This window comes from Chiloscyllium punctatum, chromosome 49 (assembly GCF_047496795.1).
Source record: "Chiloscyllium punctatum isolate Juve2018m chromosome 49, sChiPun1.3, whole genome shotgun sequence".
Taxonomy (NCBI): domain Eukaryota; kingdom Metazoa; phylum Chordata; class Chondrichthyes; order Orectolobiformes; family Hemiscylliidae; genus Chiloscyllium; species Chiloscyllium punctatum.
Window position 1 is genome coordinate 60,130,239 of NC_092787.1, and position 21,226 is coordinate 60,151,464.

General features: G+C 39.6%; 1 protein-coding gene across 2 annotated transcripts in view; it reads right to left on the bottom strand.

Moving 5' to 3' along the window:
- Window positions 1-21,226, bottom strand: part of LOC140469506 (tumor necrosis factor-like) — a 38,807-nt gene that overhangs the window by 11,007 nt on the left and 6,574 nt on the right. Inside the window, exons 2-3 of one of the 2 annotated variants that reach the window (XM_072566082.1) lie at window positions 8,624-8,672; window positions 86-145 (exon numbers count right to left, since the gene is read on the bottom strand). In XM_072566082.1, coding sequence (XP_072422183.1) covers window positions 86-145; window positions 8,624-8,672 — 109 coding nt within the window. The remainder of the gene's footprint in view (window positions 1-85; window positions 146-8,623; window positions 8,673-21,226) is intronic. The other variant, XM_072566083.1, reaches the window with a different exon arrangement.

A 21,226-nucleotide genomic window follows, 5' to 3' on the forward strand; every position in this document is an offset into this window, starting at 1 on the left:
CATTTCCAGTATCCTGACTGCCACAATACAGTGCAGACATGGTTTAGAGTGACTTTTTAAAGGCATTGGTGTAATGTAGTTTTACCTTGAAAGAATTTTACTTTTTTCAATGGTTCTGGTTCAGGTGCAGGCCCAATGCTTGTTTCTATGTGAGAAAAAAAAACACAGAAGAATGTCAAAATAGCAATATTTGTGCTTTTTACAAAAAATGTTTTAGTTTGTTTTTGTCCTCTAACCTTCAGATCAATTAGATGTTCTATCATGAGTACTGCTACAGCAGGCTAATGCATGTGGAACACAGAAAGGGGATCAAATTTTCAACTTCACTGGTAGTGCAAATGAGGAGATGAGGCAAAGTGCTTCAAAAAAATCACCTTTCTAAATTAAAATTTGTGACTCTTGGAATAGGAGTGGTTTTTATTATATATGATTTCTGGGAACTGTGGAGTTTTTTTTTCTTAATCTTCCATTCCTTTGAGTTTAGCAAACAGTTTCAAAATGAGTAATCAGTGCAAGTAGAGATGTGAGCATGATGTTTACTCGAGAGGCTGGCTGGAGCACCCTCATCACTGCTGGAGACAGTAAAGACAGCAGATGTTGGAAGCCAGAGTCAATAGATGTGAAGCTGGAAGAGCACAGCAGGTCAGACAGCTTCTAAGAGGCAGGAAAGTCAATGTTCTGGGCTGAAACATTGACTTTCCTGCTCCTTGGATGCTGTCTGACCTGCTGTGCTCTCCCAGCTTCACGTCTATTGATCCTTATCTCTTTATTAGAAATCAGTTAACAGTTGTTAATGGGAGATGGGTATCTGTGCAAGTCAGACTGATAAAGTATTTAGGAAACATTGATGTTAACAGAATTGCTGGTAATCATTAAAAAAAGCTTTCCAATTCTTAATTGCCGTCTTAATGAATGAAAATAGCAGTTTTCGGAAATATTTCAATGCTGGATTTGAATATGGTTTTGACTAACTGCTAGTTAATAAGGGAGCTACATATTGGATGGTTTATTAATCAACGGAATTAAAATTTCATTAAAAAAATCACAGAGGAAGATTTCAAATAGTTTCCACAATAAGTTGACCTCAAGAGTCAGTGACATTGCCTTTATGTCGTTTCACGAGATTTTTTAATAGCATCTGCACTTTAATTTCTAAACCAAAGCTGTTGTTTTGTTTGTTTATTTGCCAAAGTAGTATCAGTGAACAGTATTACAAACCATGATAATGCAAGTCAATGAATGTGATAGACAGAGAGAACTAGTCGAAGTTTGCTTAACATTTTCTCATTAAGTTCCTCCTCTTCTAGGCAGACAGATGAGTTTGATGATACCATGGATTGATTAGTCTGCTATTTAATAAGGTTCAGATGATGTAACTAGTAAGTATTAGAATTCCAGTAGCTAAGTTTGTTTTATTATTAAAGATATTATTTCTCAAAACTTTTAAAGGACTAATCCGCAATGTTCAGTTACACCTGCATGAATGCCAACGATTCATAACTTAATTTTAAAATTCATTCACAGGATGCAGGCTGCACTGGCACCACCTGCCTTTATTATCTCTCCCTAATTTCCTTGGTGAAGAGTACTGGTGAGCTACCTTTTTGAAGCTGCATTTTGGAACAACAAATCAGAGCAGGACTTATACACTTAATAGTAAGGTCTTGGGGAGTGTTGCTGAACAAAGAGACCTTAGAGTGCAGATTCATAGTTCCCTAAAAGTGGAGTCACAGATAGATGGGATAGTGAAGGAGGTGTTTGGAATGCTTGCCTTTATTGGTCAGTGCATCGAGTAGAGGAGTTACGATGTCATGTTGCGGCTGTACAGAACATTGGCAGTAGGAGTATAGGAGTAAAGATCAACAATGCTGTCTATGTATGGAATGGCAGGAGATGGGGGTGATATTAAATGAGCATTTCACATCAATATTTATGATAGAGAAGGATATGGAAGCGAGAGAACTTGGAGAAATAAATAGTGATAACTTGACAAGTGTTCATTTATGGAAAAGGAGGTTCTCGACAAGTTGACATGCGTAAAGGTGGCTAAAGAACCAGTATCCTGGAACTCTGGGGGAAGCTAGGAAAGAGATGGCTGGGCCTCTTACTGAGATATTTATATGATTGATAGCCATAGAAGATTGGAGATTGGCTATTGTGGTGCCATTAATTAAGAAAGGTGGGTAGGGAAAAACTAGGGAACTATAGACCAGTGAGCCTGATGTCAGTGGTGGGTAAGTTGTTGGAGGGGATTTTGAGGGATAGGATTTACATACATTTAGAAAGTCAAGGATGGTTTAGGAAGTATCAATATGGCTTTGTGCTTGGAAATTGCATCTCACTAATTTGATTATGTTTTTGAAGAAGTGACAGGGCAGAGCAGTAGACATTCTCCTTATTGACATCAGCAAAGTGTTCAACAAGGTTCTGCATGGTAGACTGGTTAGAAAGGGTAGTTCACATGGAGTCCGGGGGGAGCTACCTATTTAGATACAAAATTGGCTTGAAAGTAGGAGACAGAAGGTGGTGGTGGAGGTTATTTTTCAGATTGTGATCAGTGGTGTGCTTCAAGGAACGGTACTGGGTCCATTACTTTTCAACATTTTTATAAATAATCTGAATGTGACTTTGGCGGTATGGTTTGTAAGTTTACAGATGACACCAAAATGGATGGTGTAGTGGACATTGAAGAAGGTAATCTCAGAGTACAACTGATTGGCCAATGGATTGAGGAGTAGCTGATGGAGTCTAATTTAGCTAAATGTGAGGAGATGCATTTTGGTAAGGCAAATCAAGGCAGGACTTACATAGTTAATTGTAGAGCTCTGGGAAGTGTTGTCAAACAAAGGGGTGCAGGTGCATAGTTCGTTGAAAGGGGTCAAAGGTAGATAGAGTGATGAAGAAGGCATTTGTCATACTTACCTTTATCGGTCAGTGCATCGAATTTAGGAGTTGGGATGTACAGGACATTGGTTAGGCCACTTTTAGAATACTGCATCCATTTAGATATGGCAACTTTGATCTGATTGGTTGACTGAAGGATCAGTAAGTGCTGTTTTTTATTTGCTGCTGATGTTTGCCATGTCCTGTATTGTCACTTCACCAGGTTGACACTTTTTTTTTAGGCATGCCTGATGCTGCTCCTGGCATGCCCTCTTGCACTCTTTTTAAACCAACTGTTTAAAACATTTTTTAATGAACCAAGACTGATACTCTCACACATTGGTAATGGTCAAATGGGAGATACACCAGGCCATTGCATTTGAATACAATTCGACTGCTGCTGTAATGCACAGCAGCATATGGATATCCAAACTTGAGTTTCTAGATCTGTTTGAAATCTATCCCATATAGCATGGTGATAGTGTACATAATACAGGGAAGGCTGTCCTCAGTGTAATGGTGGGACTTCGCAAAGACTATGCGGTCACCACTTCTAGCAATATCATCTGCAACAAGTAAGTTAGTGATGATAAGGTAATATACATTTGTCCCTCTTGTTCTTTCCCTCAACAACTGCCACAGGGCATGTCCCACGGTTATGTCTTTTAGAACATTGGCTGGTTTCTTCAATAGTGATGCTACTGAGCCATTCTTGATTATGGACATTGAAGACCCTCACCCAGAATGCATCTGGGTCCTTGCCACCCTCAGTGATTCCTCTAAGTGGTCTTCAACACAGAGGAGCACCAATTCATCAGTTGAGTCTGTGAGGTGGGGTGGTATTCAACAGGAGGCTTCTTTGTTCATGTTTGACCTGAATCTATGACATTCCATGGGGTCCAGACTGGTTGTTGTAGACTCAAAGGGCAACTATTCCCCTGTCTGCCACCACCTCTGATGGCTCTAATCTGTTGGTGGGGTGGGACACACCCAGGATGGTATGCTGTTGTTTGGAACATGATGTGTAATGTATGATACTGTGACAATGATTGTTTCAGGATGTTGCTTAAATAAGCTGAGACAGATCTCACACTTTTGAGTCAAGCTTCCAAGTGTTATTAAAGAGGCTTTTATGGGATTGATAGGACTGTGTGCCATTGTTGTTTCTGGTGCATTGATTGGTGCTATGTGTTCTGTCTGGTTTCATTTCTTTTATTGAACTTTAATTCCAGATTTATTTGTTGAATTCAAATTTCACCACCTGTCCTGGTAGGATTTGAACCCATGACTCTGGAGAATTAGCCCATTATTTGGATTATTTGTCAAGTTACAAAACCACTATGCTACCATCTCCCCTTTCCTGCTGAAACACTGCATTCAGGAATCTGAAATGTAATGCTCACAAAATTTAATTTGCACTTTAGATCAACAAACCAATTGGAAATGTATTCAAACACTTTGGAATGTATTTGTGGGAAATAAATTATGCACTACATTAGACTTTGATTGTTGACCTCCAGTCCAAGTTGATAAGATGAATCTTCTGTCTCTGCTGACAGGAACACTCCTATATGCAATGGTTTTGTACAATCCCAGTCCAGCATCTAGTGAGCATGGGTCTACAATACAAAAGCTCTGCCTAGTGCTAATTGTCAATAAAGGACCATATAGCTTGTGGAAAATCAGGTAAATTGGATTAGAGTGTTCAGTAAGGCATATTATTCTGCAGTTGATCCTGAGGTGTTTCTTATCACTGATTAGGTGAAGTGTTATTGTGCATATTGCTATAGTGTTCCTATTCTGGCTGTGCTAGATGCAATAGTTTCACAGTACTAACAACACAAATGTTTATGAATAAAATTTAAAAATGAACAATGTTTGTAAAGTTAAATATAGAGTCTACAACTCAGAAGCAGGACATTCAGCCAAATTTGTCTCCACCAGCATTTATGTTCTAAGTGAACCTCCTACTTACACTTTCTGTAACCCTATCAATATGACTTTCTTTTCCTTTCCCTCTTTAGGTGTTTATCTTGCTTTCCTGATGTTATCATTGTCCAGAAAAGCAAAGGCAAGTAGTGTTTTACAGACAATGAATTAAAAGATTAAAAGATACAATCCTGAGGTCTAGCCGATGAGCTGGAGATAGGAGCTCAAATGCCACCATTAAAGGCAAGGAAATTTAAATTTTGTTAATTAGCTAAATCTTAAATAAGCTATAATCTGTAATTGTGAACATGATAGTACCGCACTCCTGGATGACTGTTCAAATCAAGCTGCTTCACTTTCCTCCACTTCAGCAGGGAAATTAGCCATCTTAACCACGTCTGGCCTATATGTGACTCTGGGTTCACAGAAATTTGGTTCTTAACTGCCCTCTCAAAAATTCTGACAATTAGCCCTTCAGCTGTACTAATGAAAGGCCAACTAATAATCGGCAATAAATGCTAGCCTTATCACCCCTATGCAGTGAATGAATTAAAATGTAGTCAAGCACTAATCGAGTTTATCAGCTGCAAACGTTTTGTTATATGCACTTTGGTTTCCTTCGTTGGAAATGAAAGCAAGTATATTGAGTTCGAGTGATATTTTCAAACAACATCACTAAAACTGATGATTACATTACTATCACATTTACGGTTACGGGAGCTGACTCAGCACTAATTGAATGCTTCATTTCTTACGTTATAACAGAGGTCCTCGAAAAATATTTTGCAATGTAATTTTCAATATCTTGTAGTTATCAAAGCTGCTATTTAAATGCAAAATATTTTTTAACATTATCTCTCTCACAATTAAAATTTATAATCAGCTGGACCAGCGAATCTCATTTCTTCTTAATCTGTCAGTCCTTAAAGCTCTTAGCTCCTTCACAATGACACTGAAATAAAGACCAATATTATTGTAATAAATTACTTCAATTTTATTAATAGCCTTATAGCTGTAATAGTAACGGTGCTGGGTGCAAATTAATAGCCTAAAATAATTTAAACTTGTGACTTCTGTTGGTCCTTTGTGATCAGTTCTTTCTTGTATCCTTCTGCTATTGCCAGTTTTCACATATCTAATGTCCACTGGAACAGAAAAGCCTGATGGGACATTTTTATTATGGTCTAATTCCTTAAGACATAAATGCTAATTATGCAATCTGCAGCAGCAGTGGAAGAGATAAAAAGCCCCAATATTCAATCTGTGAAGCCTTCACAGTAATAGAGTAGTTTAAGCAAAACAAGAAAAATGATTTGTTCTTGCAGAAAAACATAAAGATTAAAAATAATTCCAGCGGTCAAACAATTCATCAACAATAATTGCATCACCATCATTGCCACATATTTCACAAAGCATTGCAGACATTCTCATGAATTATTTCTTCTGACATATCTATTCCTTTCTCATGATCATATCGCTTCAAATCTTCTTCTTAGAGAATTTAAATAGATTCATCTTCTTTGAGCTAAGAAAGATAGTCAATGTGAGCTTTGCTTGTTACAAAATTTCAGCAGTTAAGGAAATAAAACATGGGACCCAAAGTTCAGGAGATTCCTGATGCCCAATTGACCTCGCAAGTAATAGAGCATATTTCTGGCTATTTGTAATGCAAAATAACAAAATACCACAGGAACTCAGGAACAAGAGTACAGCATCCAACTCCTTGAGCCACTTAATGAGATCATGGCAGATCTGTGGCTTACCTCAATATATAACATTTTGGCTAATATCCCTCAACACCCTTGCTTAATAAAAAAAATTATCTATCCCAGATTTAAAATTAACAACTGATCTAATATTATAGGATGAAAGATTAAAAGTGATCACTGTAAGATTTTCTTGGCTAACCACCTTTGTAGAAGTTTGGAAATTTTATCTTCTTGGCGTTATTAGAAATGACACACTGCTATATAATCATTGTTTACTCCCTTGCAGATCATGCAGGTTCCATGGAAGGAATAGCAAATCTTTGCTACTGCTGGTCATTCTATTTTTATCCTTCTGATGGAGACTGTTACAAACTCTCAAGTCTGGAGTTTTGATGAAAATAGCAGAAGTGCCTTAAAATGAAAAGTCCAACCCACTGAAACACATCACCTATCATTTTCATGGACGTGGGAATGGAGTGGGTTAAGGTTTTATATATGTGCATTTCGCAGAGGTGGCTGCACACACAAAGTACCATCTGCCTCCAGCCATTTCTGATTTTTGTGACCTGGGTTTCTAAAACACAAAGTGCTCAACTTAGACCTGGTAGGAGCAGATCTGATATGATTAATTTGTTCAGATAACCATCTCTGGACTTGATACCATAACAGACTCAGGAGAGTCAATCTGGCCTTTGAGAGATAAGGTGCCCTTTGGAGTTATAAAAAGCATGAATATGTGTAAAAACTGCATAAATCCATGACCTTCCAGCTCATCAAAAACAGCAATAGACATGTCAAAGTGAACTATCAAGAGGGCTTGTTGGAGGAAACTGTCCAAAGCATGAAAAGGACCTGTAAACCACACCAGTCAAACAGAATTTTCAAACTCTCAGGACATTTAAAATCCAGTTCTTTAAATCTTTGTCTATTCATTGCTTGTTTTTTACCCTATCTGTTGACATAGGGTTTTCATTACTGGATCAGTGCTACATGACTGAATTCAAAGTCATTCATCATTGCAGTAGGATGTCAGCCATTCCACATTTTGATTACCACTTACAAAGTAATCATAGACATTTTGGAGTGGGACTTATAAATTCTAATACATGTTGCTAAAAGGGATTATGAACTTGAATTAAATAATTGCTGCTATAAAACATTATATAATTTAAAGGATCTAAATGTAAAGGTTTTATGAAGATAAAAGTTATTTTTATTATTATAGCAAAGTCTGTGCAAGATATTAAAGTTAATTCTATCTCATCTCTGCATGGGTTCTCTGCACGGGTCCTGAGGTCTGCCCATGGTCAATACTGGGTGAGTTAGCAATGGAAGATGTAAGGACAAAGGGCAGTGCATGGCGGTGATGGGTCTGTATGAGCTGGCGCTAAATTGGCATGGGGTTCTAAAGTACTATGGGCAGTGACTACTGTAACCTAGATTGACATGGAGGGTATGAGGTCTTGGTGGTCAAGATATGAGAAGGGCTGGCATGGATGGGGAATGGAGAGTGTGTAAGGGGAGCTGAGGACTGAGGGCTATCAATCCAGTGCTGGTGAGAGAGATCGGCCTTCCATTCAGTCTGCCTCTACACCCTGTATCCTCCACTCTCAATCTGGGCTTGCCCAGTCTGACTTCCAGGAAGCCCTGGTACTAAGGATATGAAAATTTGACATTCCAGCAGATATTTCAAGAAATTGCATTGGTGGAGTCCATAATTCTTCAGATAAATATACAGGCCTCAGACTCTTTATCTCACTGCTTTAAAATAAATACCACGTGCCTTCAGTTCTTGAAGCTGAGGTGCAATTGAATGCTGTGTGTTAGTGAAGAAAACAGCTTAGTCTTGAAGTCACTTCAAATTTCTTCACAACCTATTTTTCTAATCAAACTGCTCAGAGATGCTATTACAAACCTCAGGAGCAGGTGGCATTTGAACCCAGACCTTTTGGTTAAGGGGCAGGGTCATTACCACCGCACCAAAAGAATACCCTGAAGTTATTACTATTCTTGAATTACACAATTTACTAATTTTCACTTCATCTTTATTGGTGATAATTATCATTAATTTACAAATCTACACTTTCATTGTTCATACACACCTGGAACTTTTGGTGCTCTTTCTATTGAGGGAGCAGCATTGCTTGAGTCCTTTGGAGAGAAACAAGAAAAAAAAATTAATAGACGAAGAAGTCCAGAGAAAGGGGGAGGTAATCTCAAAACCATTTACTAAATGTTTACAGAGGTATGTGTGGATTTAAAATTGTTACGAAAGATAAAAAGGAATCTGCATTCACATAGGAATGCTTTGCCTGCAACGCTAGTAGATTCGCCAACTTTAAGTACATTTAAGTTGTCACTGGACAAGCATATGGATGTACATAGAATAGAGTAGGTTAGATGGCCTTCAGATTGGTATGACAGGTCGGCGCAACATTGAGGGCCGAAGGGTCTGTACTGCGCTGTAATATTCTATGTTCTATGTTCTATGTTCTATGTCTCCCAAGCTTTATAGCTAATGAAGTACTGTGAGATATTTTCCTAACCAATCTGTTCAAAGTGGTTACTACACACCTTAAGCAGTTGTGTAGAGAGCAGGTGGAACTTGAACCCAGGCCTCCTTGCTCAGGGGTGAGGACACTACCACTGGGTCACAAGATTCCCAAATAGAATGCTTTTAATTATAGTTTCAATTATTGCAAAGACTAAGGTCCCACAAACAATAATTTGTTGATGAATCAATGTAATTTTGGGTGAAGAATATGTATTGACAAGACCAGAATGTTACCTATTGTGCAGTTAAAAATAAATAAGTACACTTCCATGCAATGCAATGCACCTTACAGGACAAATGTACAAGGGATATGCTATCAATTACACTTGCCTTCATGAACTGAGGTTTAGAATATAGGAGTTACAACTGTATAAAACATTGCTTAGGCCACAGATGGAAGATTGTGTGCAGTTCTAGTCACTAAATTATTGGAAGAACATGATTACACTGGAGATGGTGAGGAGAGTCACCAGGATGTTGCTTGGGATGAACTCTCTCAGTTATAAGGAGACGCTATACAGGCTGGGTTTGTTTTTCATGGAGCAGAGGAGGCTGGGATGGGGGCAAATCTGATTGAGGCATACAAAATTATGAGAGGCATGGACCATAGATGAGAATTTCCTCCCCATAGCAGACATGACTCAGACCAGAGGGCATAAGTATAAGGTGAGGAGCAAGTTGTTTAGAGGATTTCTGAGTTAGACTTTTTCCACCAAGGGAGGTAGAAATGTGGAATGTGCTGTCCTAGAGGGTAGTAGAGGCAGGTATAATGGAACTTTTAAAAAGCATCTAGATGAGTACTTAGAATGCCAGGGCATAGTAGGCTACAGACCAAACACAGGTAAATGTGATTAGTGTAGTTTGGTGTTTGTTCATAGGAAAGACATAATGGGGCTGGTGTCTGATGGTATTCTGGGTGATTCTATGACACTATGAATTACTTCCTCAGCTCCAGACTCTGCTGTACATTTGTCATCAATTGAACCGTGAAGGTAAGAATAGGACTGCCAGTATAAATCGAGTGTTTGCGCCTCTTGCTCAGCTTTCAGAGTCTGTGCTGGATGCAAAGTTGAGTATCTCCTCTTAAATTTAAGTTCTTATTTAAGAAGTGGATCATTTGTCTTGATTTAAAATAGATATTTCTCGTGAAATAGATTATTATGTTGCTGTTTGTTGAAGTTTGTTCCATGCATATTGGATGCTGTTTGTTCCTACATTACAATTGTGTTTGCACATCTGGTGGTCATGAAAAGTGCTATATGAATGTAACTCTTTAGTGGAAGAGAAATTGTCCCATTGGACAACTCAAACTGAAAGATGTTTTTAAAATCCAACAGTATGACATTGCTCACCATCCATCTAAAGGTAGAGTCACCATAGTCTTACCAGACCATAAGGTTGCCCTATCATTAAAGAGAGAGATGACTGGTGGTGGTTCAACCTGAGAGCACTATGCCTCAGGTGATGGGAGATAGAGAGTTCTTCATGATAACGTCAACTGGTGCAGGAATTGAATCCATGCTGTTGGCATTGCTAACCAGCCAGCTCAGCCAGCCATCCATCTCCAAAGCAGGAGTCAGTACATTTTCATAATTGTACATACAAATTTCACAACTCTATACAAACTCTAGTCTGCTCTCCCACATTTCTGACCAATCCCCTTACTGGGGAAAACAATTCATTGGATGGCAATCATCTTAGTTTTCAGGTATTGTTGCAGGGGTCCCAGAGAGTAGATATTTTCTAATCATCTTGTTCAGAGATGTTATTTCACACCTCTGAAGCAGGTAGATCTTGAACATAGACCTCCTGGTTCAAAGGTAGGAACACCACCACTGGACCACAAGCCCTCAAAGCTTTATGAAGTAGGTATTTTTCTAGTCAGCCAGTTCTGGGATGTTATTACAGACATCTGGCTTTGAACCATTCTGCCACAAAAACCTCAAAACTTGACAAACTTTTTAATTGACCTGTCCAGAGACGCAATCACATAGCTCTGGAGGGGGTGGGACTTGAACCTAGGCCATTTGGCTCAAATGTACAGACACTATTCCCATACCACAAGACCCTTACAGCCACTTGATAAAGGAGCAATGCTCTGAAAGCTAGTGTTTCCAAATAAACCTGTTGGACTATAATCTGGCGCTTTGTGATTTTTAACTTTGTACACCCCAGTCCAACACTGGCACCTCCAAATCTCAAAAACATTATGGGGTAATTTTCTAATTAACCTGTTCAAAGCTGTCACTACACACAGAGTTTTGTTTTCCATCATCAAATCACCTCTGGTGTTTTTTCATCTATTAACCAATATATTTATGGAGTAAATGTATGCTCCAAACGGCTGCTTTCTATTATCGCTCGTGCATGACCCAGTTCATTTTTAAAGGGAACAGTCCTTACAATGCTGTCAAAAGGAATCCATCAGCATAATTGCACATTGGAGTATTGTTTACATAGAAGGTAGAAATTTCTGAACTAAGCAACTTGAATTGGTTTCATTATTGAACAGAAAGGCAGTAGTTTGTATATATTCTGAAATTCTGTGCTCATCAAGGTGACAGTTGCGATTGGGAAATAAGATTCTTTTTGTTGTTAACAGTCAGCATCAATCATTCTCGTATCAGATAGACTATTTATTATATTCAGTATATAGAGTCATAAAGTCATACAGCATGGAAACAGCCCCTCGGTCCAACCAGTCCATGCCGCCCATAATCCCAAAGTAAACTATTCCCACCTGCCTATGCTTGGCCCATATCCCTTCAAACACTTCCTATTTGTGTACTTCTCGAAATGTCTTTTAAACATTGTAACTGTACCCATATCCATCACTTGCTCTGGAAGTTCATACCACATGGAAACCACTCACAGTGTAAAAAAAGTTGTCCCTCATGCTTTTCTCCTCTCGCCTTAAAAATACATCGCTCTGGTCTTGAAATCCGCCATCCGAGGGAAAGAACATGTGCCATTCACCTTATTTATATCCCTCCTTATTTTTTAAATGGCTATAAGGTCACTTCTCAACCTCCTGCATAATGTCTCTCTTTCTACTTCAGTCTTTTCTGTGGATAAAATAGCCAACCAAAGCCAAATTTGTTTCGACAGGCTATTACAGCAGTATTTATCTCAAGGAGTGTGAAATGGGTGCTTTGAGACTATCCATATAACCTGTATTTCCTATATCTTGTATTGAAAGAGATACCACTTCAGAATCCCACCAGCTGGATGGGTAAGACTCTGCTGCTGGATCAGTGCAATGCACAGAGCATCATGCTTCCTGACACCAAATTAAAAACACAATTAACTAACAACACTGCAATCTATTTCTGCATCAAAAGCATATCCCACAAAAGTGATAACTCCCTTCAAGATTACAATATGTTACCATTTTGGAACTATAAAACTGAAGGATTTTACGAATGGAATTAAACATTATGCCAACAATTTTGCCATGACTTTGCCTTCAAAACTATCATTTTCATAATTTCCAAAACAAAAGCTCCATTACATTGTATATAGATTTGAAACTAGGCTTACTTGATATGAATGCATCATTTGTAACTGTATCAACCACAGATCTAAGTCAGCTTTATAAATTTTTGTTAGAATAAATAAAATGAACCTATTAAAATGTGAGGCAAGCCTATTGATTCCCCATTGTTATGATCATTGGGAAAACTTGTTTATGGCCATCAGGTTTGTTAGGAGCCATCTGAACTGCAATGCTTTCCACAGCGAAATGGATTTGTTGATACTTTAAATCTAAACTGACAATTAAAAAGCAAGGTCACCAAATAGCAGTACCAAAGGAAATAGGCACTTTTGGAATTCCACTCCAGGGATAACCATTCCTGTTAGGAGAAACAGTTGAAAATTTTGAAAAATGTAAAATTGATAAACAAAGGCAGCTCCCCTTGCCAGTAATTCTGATTTTGGCAGAATATATCAGTTGTGAGGTATAATGAGAACTGAAAGTTGTTTCAAAATTGAACATCAATTGTGGGCTTCTTAACATTGTTTTGTTACATTTTCTATACTTTTGGGTGGTTGCAGATGTGGTGAGAAAATAAATCATCCTTTTCAGTGACATAATTTCTGAACCTCAAGCCAGGAACAGGAAAACAAAAGTGGAACAATTTGTGCTTCTTCTCTAGTTAGTCATGTGATATGAGGTTTGGCAGATTTCAGAATCAATTTGTGTTACAAATCATAAAATTCTTCAGTGTGGAAACAGGCCATTCAGCCCATCGAGTCCCACACCAACCCTCTGAAGAGCACCCACCCACCTCCTTTTACCCTGCATTTCCCGTGGCTAATCCACCTAGCCAGCACACTATGGGCAATTTAGCATGGGCAACCCACCTAACCTGCACATTTTTGGGCTGTGGGAGGAAACTCACATGGGCACAAATAGAATGTGCAAACTCTATACACACATACACACACACACACAATCACCTAAGGCTGGAATCAAACCCAGAACCCAGTGCTGTGAGCAGTGCTAACCACTGAGCCATTGTGCCACCCAATTCAATCAGTGTTATAGAAATGTAGAACTGTTTAAATGCTTGAGCCTCTTGTGTCTGATCTCATTAAATCAGATGGCAAGAAATCACAGTAAATCTACTGTTCTATTCCCTTGTCCCTCAGTACTTTGAAGGCAGAAGACCTGTGGTGATGTGGCAGATTCAAAATTGGTCGAACATTCAGGCTGTGCAGAGTTCCAGTGAGTGTTATTTCCAGCCTGAGGGCGTGTGTTCTGGATAGGGCAGGAGAATGAAAAAAAAACCTAACAAGTTGCCCTGACAAGGTAAAAGATGGCATTGGCTATCTTTGCTATATTCCCAATTTGGTGCAAAGAGCTTCTAATAATCATGTTCTTTACTGCAGGTCACAGTAATTGCTCAGGATCTAGTATCTAGATTCTAGACCATTATGAGGTAATCTGACTTCTATAGGACAAGTGTAATGGAATATCTTTTTATATTTCTGCTTCAGATTTGTCATGTTCACCATCAGTATTACAAACAAAAATGTCCAGAAAGGATTAAATGGACCTCATGCGCTCACATATTAAATTATTGATTAGCATTTGGAGTTAAATTTTAGAATATCATTGTTTTCTTAGTACATTAAACACTGGGGAAATGGTGACTTCTCAACCTCAGATCATCTCAGAAGGACAAAAGCAATAAAATGTATAGGAAGACCAATATTTCCAGATCCTCCGCAAAGTCACAAACGATCCTGTTCGCCATATCCATCGTAGTCATGAGGTCAAAATCCTGAAATTCCCGAACTGACAGGGTTATTTTATTTATTACTTTATTTATTCATGAGATGTGGGCATTGTAGGTGAGGCCATATTTGTTGTCAATCCCTAATTGTCCTTTTATCTCATTTAACATCATATTAAACTATTTCAGAGGATAATTAAGAGTCAACCACATTGCATGTTGGCCAGAGCAGATAAGGATGTCAGATATCATTGGGTAGTAACCATCAATAACACTTCCATGGTTACCATTACTACTGTATGCGTGCAATTCCAGATTTGATTGATTAAATTTAAATCCACCAGAAGCTGGATTTGAACCCACGCCTTATTAAGGTTACACTGATCCCTCGTATGTTAGTTGGGTCACATTATTAGTGCCCCACTGTCTCCCCTAATCCTGGTCTGTCCCTTATTTGTGTCTTCTTTGTCCCCCTAGATTATGGAAGTATATTCTTGACTATTGATTCAAGACAAGGGACCCTCATCATCTTCTCAAAAGAAAACTAAGGATGGGAAATTAATGATGATTTTACTAGTAATTCCCAAATCCTAAAGGAATATGCAAAGCAAATCCTGCATTTTCTCTAATTTTTCATCCAAAGAGTTACTATTGTTGCCTCACTATGACTAAAGTTACTATCACATTTCCTACTAGCTTCAATCTCTCATTTATGTATTTTGTTGATCCTACATCTAAAGTATCTTCAATAGGTCCCAAATAAAACAATTCCTACTCTTCAACCCATCATTCTTTCCTACTTGCACTCAAACATCGTTTTGTTTTCCATAAAATATTTGAGCGACTGAATGAAGTGATTCTGATAGCTTTGAGACTTAGAGATCCTGGGTTGCTGTTTTGTTTCTCAGTCAGGACTCTGATGTAGAGAGCATTTTTGTGTCCTGACCACAAAGAGTGTCTTGCTTTGGCTCAGTGAGTGACACCCTCATCTTTGAATCTAATGGTTCTGTGTTCATGCCTAATTTTAGTCCCTGAGCAGCACAAAAGTCAAGGCTGTCACTCTGGAACAATACAAAGGGAATTCACCATTGGAGGTGCTGTCATTTTTGATGTGAATTTAGATTGAAGTTCCATATTACTATGTTTCAAGTTCTGATTTACTGTTTTAAAAAAGTGTAGGGAAGTTATTCCTTGCCTTCAATCAACAACACAGAAAAACAGATAATCAGCTCATTATCCATGGTTAATTACATTTGTAAATGTGAGTGGAATATGAATGTTCTGTAATTCTGACAAGGCTGAAGCAGAAGGTGGTATGCGACTGACACTATTTACATTTTTTAAGAAGATTTGGTGCAAATCTCTCTCCAATTCAGGATGGCAGAGAGGCTCAGGAGACCAGTCAACTGGAAGCCCACCAGCATCTGAAAGATTAGCAGCTCCAGTGCTGATGGTAGGAGCTGCCAAGGTGTATGTGGGGGGGGTGAATGAAACTCGCCTCAAGATGGACAAATTTTGAAACTCTAGAAAACTCAAGAGGCAAAATCTGGCAGCCATCATCGTGAAAAGCTTCTGCTCGAAACTTCAACTCTCCTCCTCCTCAGATGCTGCCTGACCAGCTGTGCTTTTCCAACATCACTTTTCGACTCTGATGTCCAGCATCTGCAGTCCTCACTTTCTCCCAGCTATCATTGTCATAGAGCCACTGAATCACAGAAGAGTTATGGCCCAGGGGGAGATCATTTGGCCCATTATGCTTGTACTGGCACATGATGTGGTGTGAAACTCCTCTGAGGAATAGCCTGCAGCTGCAATGAGGAAACAGCGTTGTTTGGGGACGTTGACCATCCTGACAATTGTGTGTAGGGCTGGGTCTCAGTGGTGTACTCACATGCCAGCTGGAAAACTCCAGTCAAATCAGCCAATTGACCTTTAGTCATCTACCCACTGTCAGCCTATAAGTCATTAACACCCTCATCAGCTAACCCTGGAACTAGCTACTTCAAAAGTGGCCAGGAGACAGATAAATGCCCACAACTTTGCATTTCACTCTATAACACCTAGTCTCCTTATGCCAAGTTCCACTCCTACCTGCTGAAAAATGAGACCTCCTTGACATAAACTTGTTATGGTTTTATTGAGCAGAAGTGGCAGTCGATTGTCATAGGATACATAACAACACCAGTAAAATGTAGAATTAATCAAAACATAACTCTTCATCAGACTCATGTTTTTAATGATTTTTTTTGTTTCCATTAAGGTGCACCACATCAGTATCAAGGCATGTTACATGGTGCAGTATTATAATTGGCTTCAATGTGTACCAGGAGGCAGTCACATGCCTTAGGATAAGTACTTCAGGTCTGGTCCAACGTCAAGAATAGGCAGGTAACAAGTAAATTCTGGATTAGTGGTGCTGGAAGAGCACAGCAATTCAGGCAGCATCCAAGGAGCAGCGAAATCGACGTTTCGGACAAAATCCCTTCATCAGGAATAAAGAGAGCCTGAAGCATGGAGAGATAAGCTAGAGGAGGGTGGGGGTGGGGAGAAAGTAGCATAGAGTACAATGGGTGAGTGGGAGAGGGGATGAAGGTGATAGGTCAGGGAGGAGAGGGTGGAGTGGATAGGTGGAAAAGGAGATAGTCCCACCCTACCTCTTGCAAAAATGCCATCCCGTATTCCCAATTCCTCCGCCTCCGCTGTATCTGCTCCCAGGAGGACCAGTTCCACCACAGAACACACCAGATGGCCTCCTTCTTTAGAGACCGCAATTTCCCTTCCCACGTGGTTAGAGATGCCCTCCAACGTATCTCGTCCACATCCCACACCTCTGCCCTCAGACCCCACCCCTCCAACCGTAACAAGGACAGAACGCCCCTGGTGCTCACCTTCCACCCTACCAACCTTTGCATAAACCAAATCATCCACTGATATTTCTGCCACCTCCAAAAAGACCCCACCACCAGAGATATATTTCCCTCCCCACCCCTTTCCGCCTTCCGCAAAGACCGTTCCCTCCGTGACTATCTGGTCAGATCCACGCCCCCCCTACAACCCACCCTCCCATCCTGGCACCTTACCCTGCCACCACAGGAACTGTAAAACATGTGCCCACACCTCCTTCCTCACCTCTATCCAAGGCCCTAAAGGAGCCTTCCACATCCATCAAAGTTTTACCTGCACATCCACTAATATCATTTATTGTATCCGTTGCTCCCAATGCGGTCTCCTCTACATTGGGGAGACTGGACACCTCCTAGCAGAGCGCTTTACGGAACATCTCCAGGACACCCGCACCAATCAACCACACCGCCCCCTGGCCCAACATTTTAACTCCCCCTCCCACTCTGCTGAGGACATGGAGGTCCTGGGCCTCCTTCACCGTCGCTCCCTCACCACCAGATGCCTGGAGGAAGAACGCCTCATCTTCCACCTTGGAACACTTCAACCCCAGGGCATCAATGTGGACTTCAACAGTTTCCTCATTTCCCCTTCCCCCACCTCACCCTAGTTCTAAACTTCCAGCTCAGCACTGTCCCCATGACTTGTCCAGACTTGTCCTACCTGCCTATCTCCTTTTCCACCTATCCACTCCACCCTCTCATCCCTGACCTATCACCTTCATCCCCTCCCCCACTCACCTATTGTACTCTATGCTACTTTCTCCCCACCTCCACCCTCCTCTAGCTTAACTCTCCACGCTTCAGGCTCTCTGCCTTTATTCCTGATGAAGGGATTTTACCCAAAACGTCGATTTCGCTGCTCCTCGGATGCTGCCTGAACTGCTGTGCTCTTCCAGCACCACCAATCCAGAATCTGGTTTCCAGCATCTGCAGTCATTGTTTTACCTAGGTAACAAGTGAAGGCAACATGGAGATTCAAATGGTTCACCGGAAAAGTCTCCACTCTTGTGCTTGTCCAATAGGCTTGAGGTTCTTTTCGCAAGTGAGGAGAGGAATAGGGACCTCAGAAACAATGAGCAGGCTCAATGTAGCACCATGTGAAGGGGAACATTCACATTGGGGGAGTAAAACAGAATGCAGTAAATTTGGGATGGTAAAACTAGGGGATGATCACTAATATTAATATTACCTGAAATTGAGAATGCAAGTTCAGAGAACTTTGCCACTTGTCTCGTGTCAGAGTTATGGATATCATCTGAGGGCTGAAGAGGAACTTGGAACATGAAGAGAACAATTCAGTTCTTGTGATCCATGTGGGTAACAGTGGCACAGAAAGGTCTAAGAAAAGCTTTTAACAGTGAATGTGAACAGTTAGAGATTGAATTAAAAAACAAAACCACAAAGACAATAATTGCTGGATAACTACATGAATCTTGAGAAAATTGGCCTGGGCTCAATAAGATCAAAGAGTTGAATATTGTATGATATGGGTGAAATGGATTTCAATTCATAGGACACTGGCACCTGTACGCGGCAAAAAGGGAGCCTATACGTTGTGACAGATTTCACCAAAACTGAACTGGGACCAGGGTCTTGTCAAACTGAAAATCTAAGCCTGTAAATTAGACTTTAAACTACAGAATGCAGGAGAGATTTCAGAGCAGTGTTCTGGGAAATGATAGCCAGCACGTGACAGGAAGGATCACAGCATGCAGTAGTAAGGTTGCACCAGTGCAAACAGATCAAGGAAATCATAAAAAGATAGGATGAACATCTAATTACCAAAATTTACATAGCATTTATAATAAGATGAATGAATTGTTGGTACGAATAAATAATTGAGTATAATCTAGATATGGTTGCATGGTGACAAAGGTTGGGATCTCAATATTGAAGGATACCTGAAATGTTTAGAGGACTAGGAAGAAAGAGAAAGAAGATGGATTATTACGGTAGATTAAGGATAAAATGTATAGTGGTAAGGAATGATCTTGGCTCAGAAGACTAATGTATAGAATTACTTTGGGTGGAGATAAGAAATAACAGGGGAAGAAGTCACTTGTGGGAATATTCTAAGGCTCCTCTAATAGGAGTGTGTATAAAAAGACTGCACTTTTGTAAGAAATTCACTGAAATTATCATGGATTATTTTAATCTTAATGTATTTTGGAAAATTAGCCTGGAGGATGAGTTAATTGTTTGCATTAAGGACAGCTTTGTAGAATGCTACTTCTTTTATCAAAAAGGGAATAAACTATTTCAGATTTGATAATGTGTCATGAAACAGGATTAAATAATGACCTCATTAGATTTTCTGGGGAAACAGTGATCATTTCATGAAAAATTTCACACCCAGTTTTACATGCACATTGGGTCTAAGGGTAGTATTGATAGTTAGGCAGTAGCAGACATTTAAATAAATTAATTCATAATTCTCCCAAAATATTTATTTCATTGAGAAATGAAAATTCTTCAAGAAAGGATGAATCATCTGTTCATAACTAAGGAGTGAAGGATTATACCAATTTGAAAGAAAACGTGAAGATTGGCCAGACGATTGGGAAGATTTTACAAACCAACAGAGGAGGATGAATAAAGAAGGGAAATCACATTATAAGAGTAAACTAACCAGAAATATGAAAACAAATAATAACACAGGAGAGTCATTCAGATAATTGTCCCTCAGAGAATTGGGCTAGTGAATTAATGATGGGAAATATGAAATGGCAGAAACTAGAACAAATATTTAGTCTTCATGGTAGATGGCACAAAGATATTCCAAGAATAGCAGGAGGTTGAGAAGAAAAGCTAATACTGTAGCTAAAAGTTGGCAATTCCTGATGGTCTGTATCTGACAGTCTTCCAACAGGTAGTTCTAATAGTATTGGCTATAACTTTCCAAAATCCCCTGGATTCTGAAAAGGTGTCAAGTTTTTGGTAACTGCAAATATCATACTTCCCTTAAAGAAAATAAAAGTGCTAAAAAGCAAGAAATTATAAACCAGTTCACCTAAAATCTGTCATCAGGAAAATACTGGAATTCATAAAGAAAGTAACAGTAGAATATTTGGAAAATCGTAATATAATTGGAGTCATAGAATCAGAAAACCCATCATGTCTACGCCAGTCAAAAACAAGCACCTGAGTATTTTAATACTATTTTCCAGAACTTGGCCCATAGCCTTTTATGTGCTGGAAAAGCACAGCAGGTCAGGCAACATCCGAGGAGCACGAAAATCGACGTTTCAGGCAAAAGCCCTTCATCATCATTTGCCTGAAACATCGATGTTCCTGTTCCTCAGATGATGCCTGTCCTGCTGTGCTTTTCCAGCACCACATTCTAGACTCTAATCTCCAGCATCTGCTGTTCTCACTTTTGCCATAGCCTTGTATGCCTTGGCATCACATGTGCACATTTAAACACTTCTTAAATGTTGAGAGTTCTGCCTCTATCACCCTTACAGGCAATGAGTTCCAGATTCCCACCACTCTCTGAGGGAATATGTTTTTCCTTATGTCCTCTAAACTTCTGCCCCTTAAATCTATATCCCCTAGTCATTGATTCCTCCACTAAGAGCAAACATTTTTCCTAAGTACATCACAGTCTTATCCCCTCTCAGTCTCCTTTGCTATAAGGAAAACAATTCCAGTCTTTCCAATCTCTCTTCATAACTGGAACTCTCCAGCCCAGGTACAATCATAGTAAATCTTTTCTACACGTCTCTCCCCTCTGATAGCATTTTCAGTGCTATCACACTCCGCCTAAAATGTGAATGCCAGACCTGCACACAGTTCTCTAGAGTGGACCTAACCAATGTTTTCTATAGTTCAGCATAACCTCCCTGCTCCTAAACATTATGCCTTGAATAATTAAGGCATGAATACCATATGCTTTCTTAACCATTTTATCCACTTGTCCCTCTGATCCTTGTGCTTCCCAGGGTCATACTATCCATCAAGTATTCCCTTGCCTCGGTTGTTATCCTACTCAAGTACATCACCTCACAT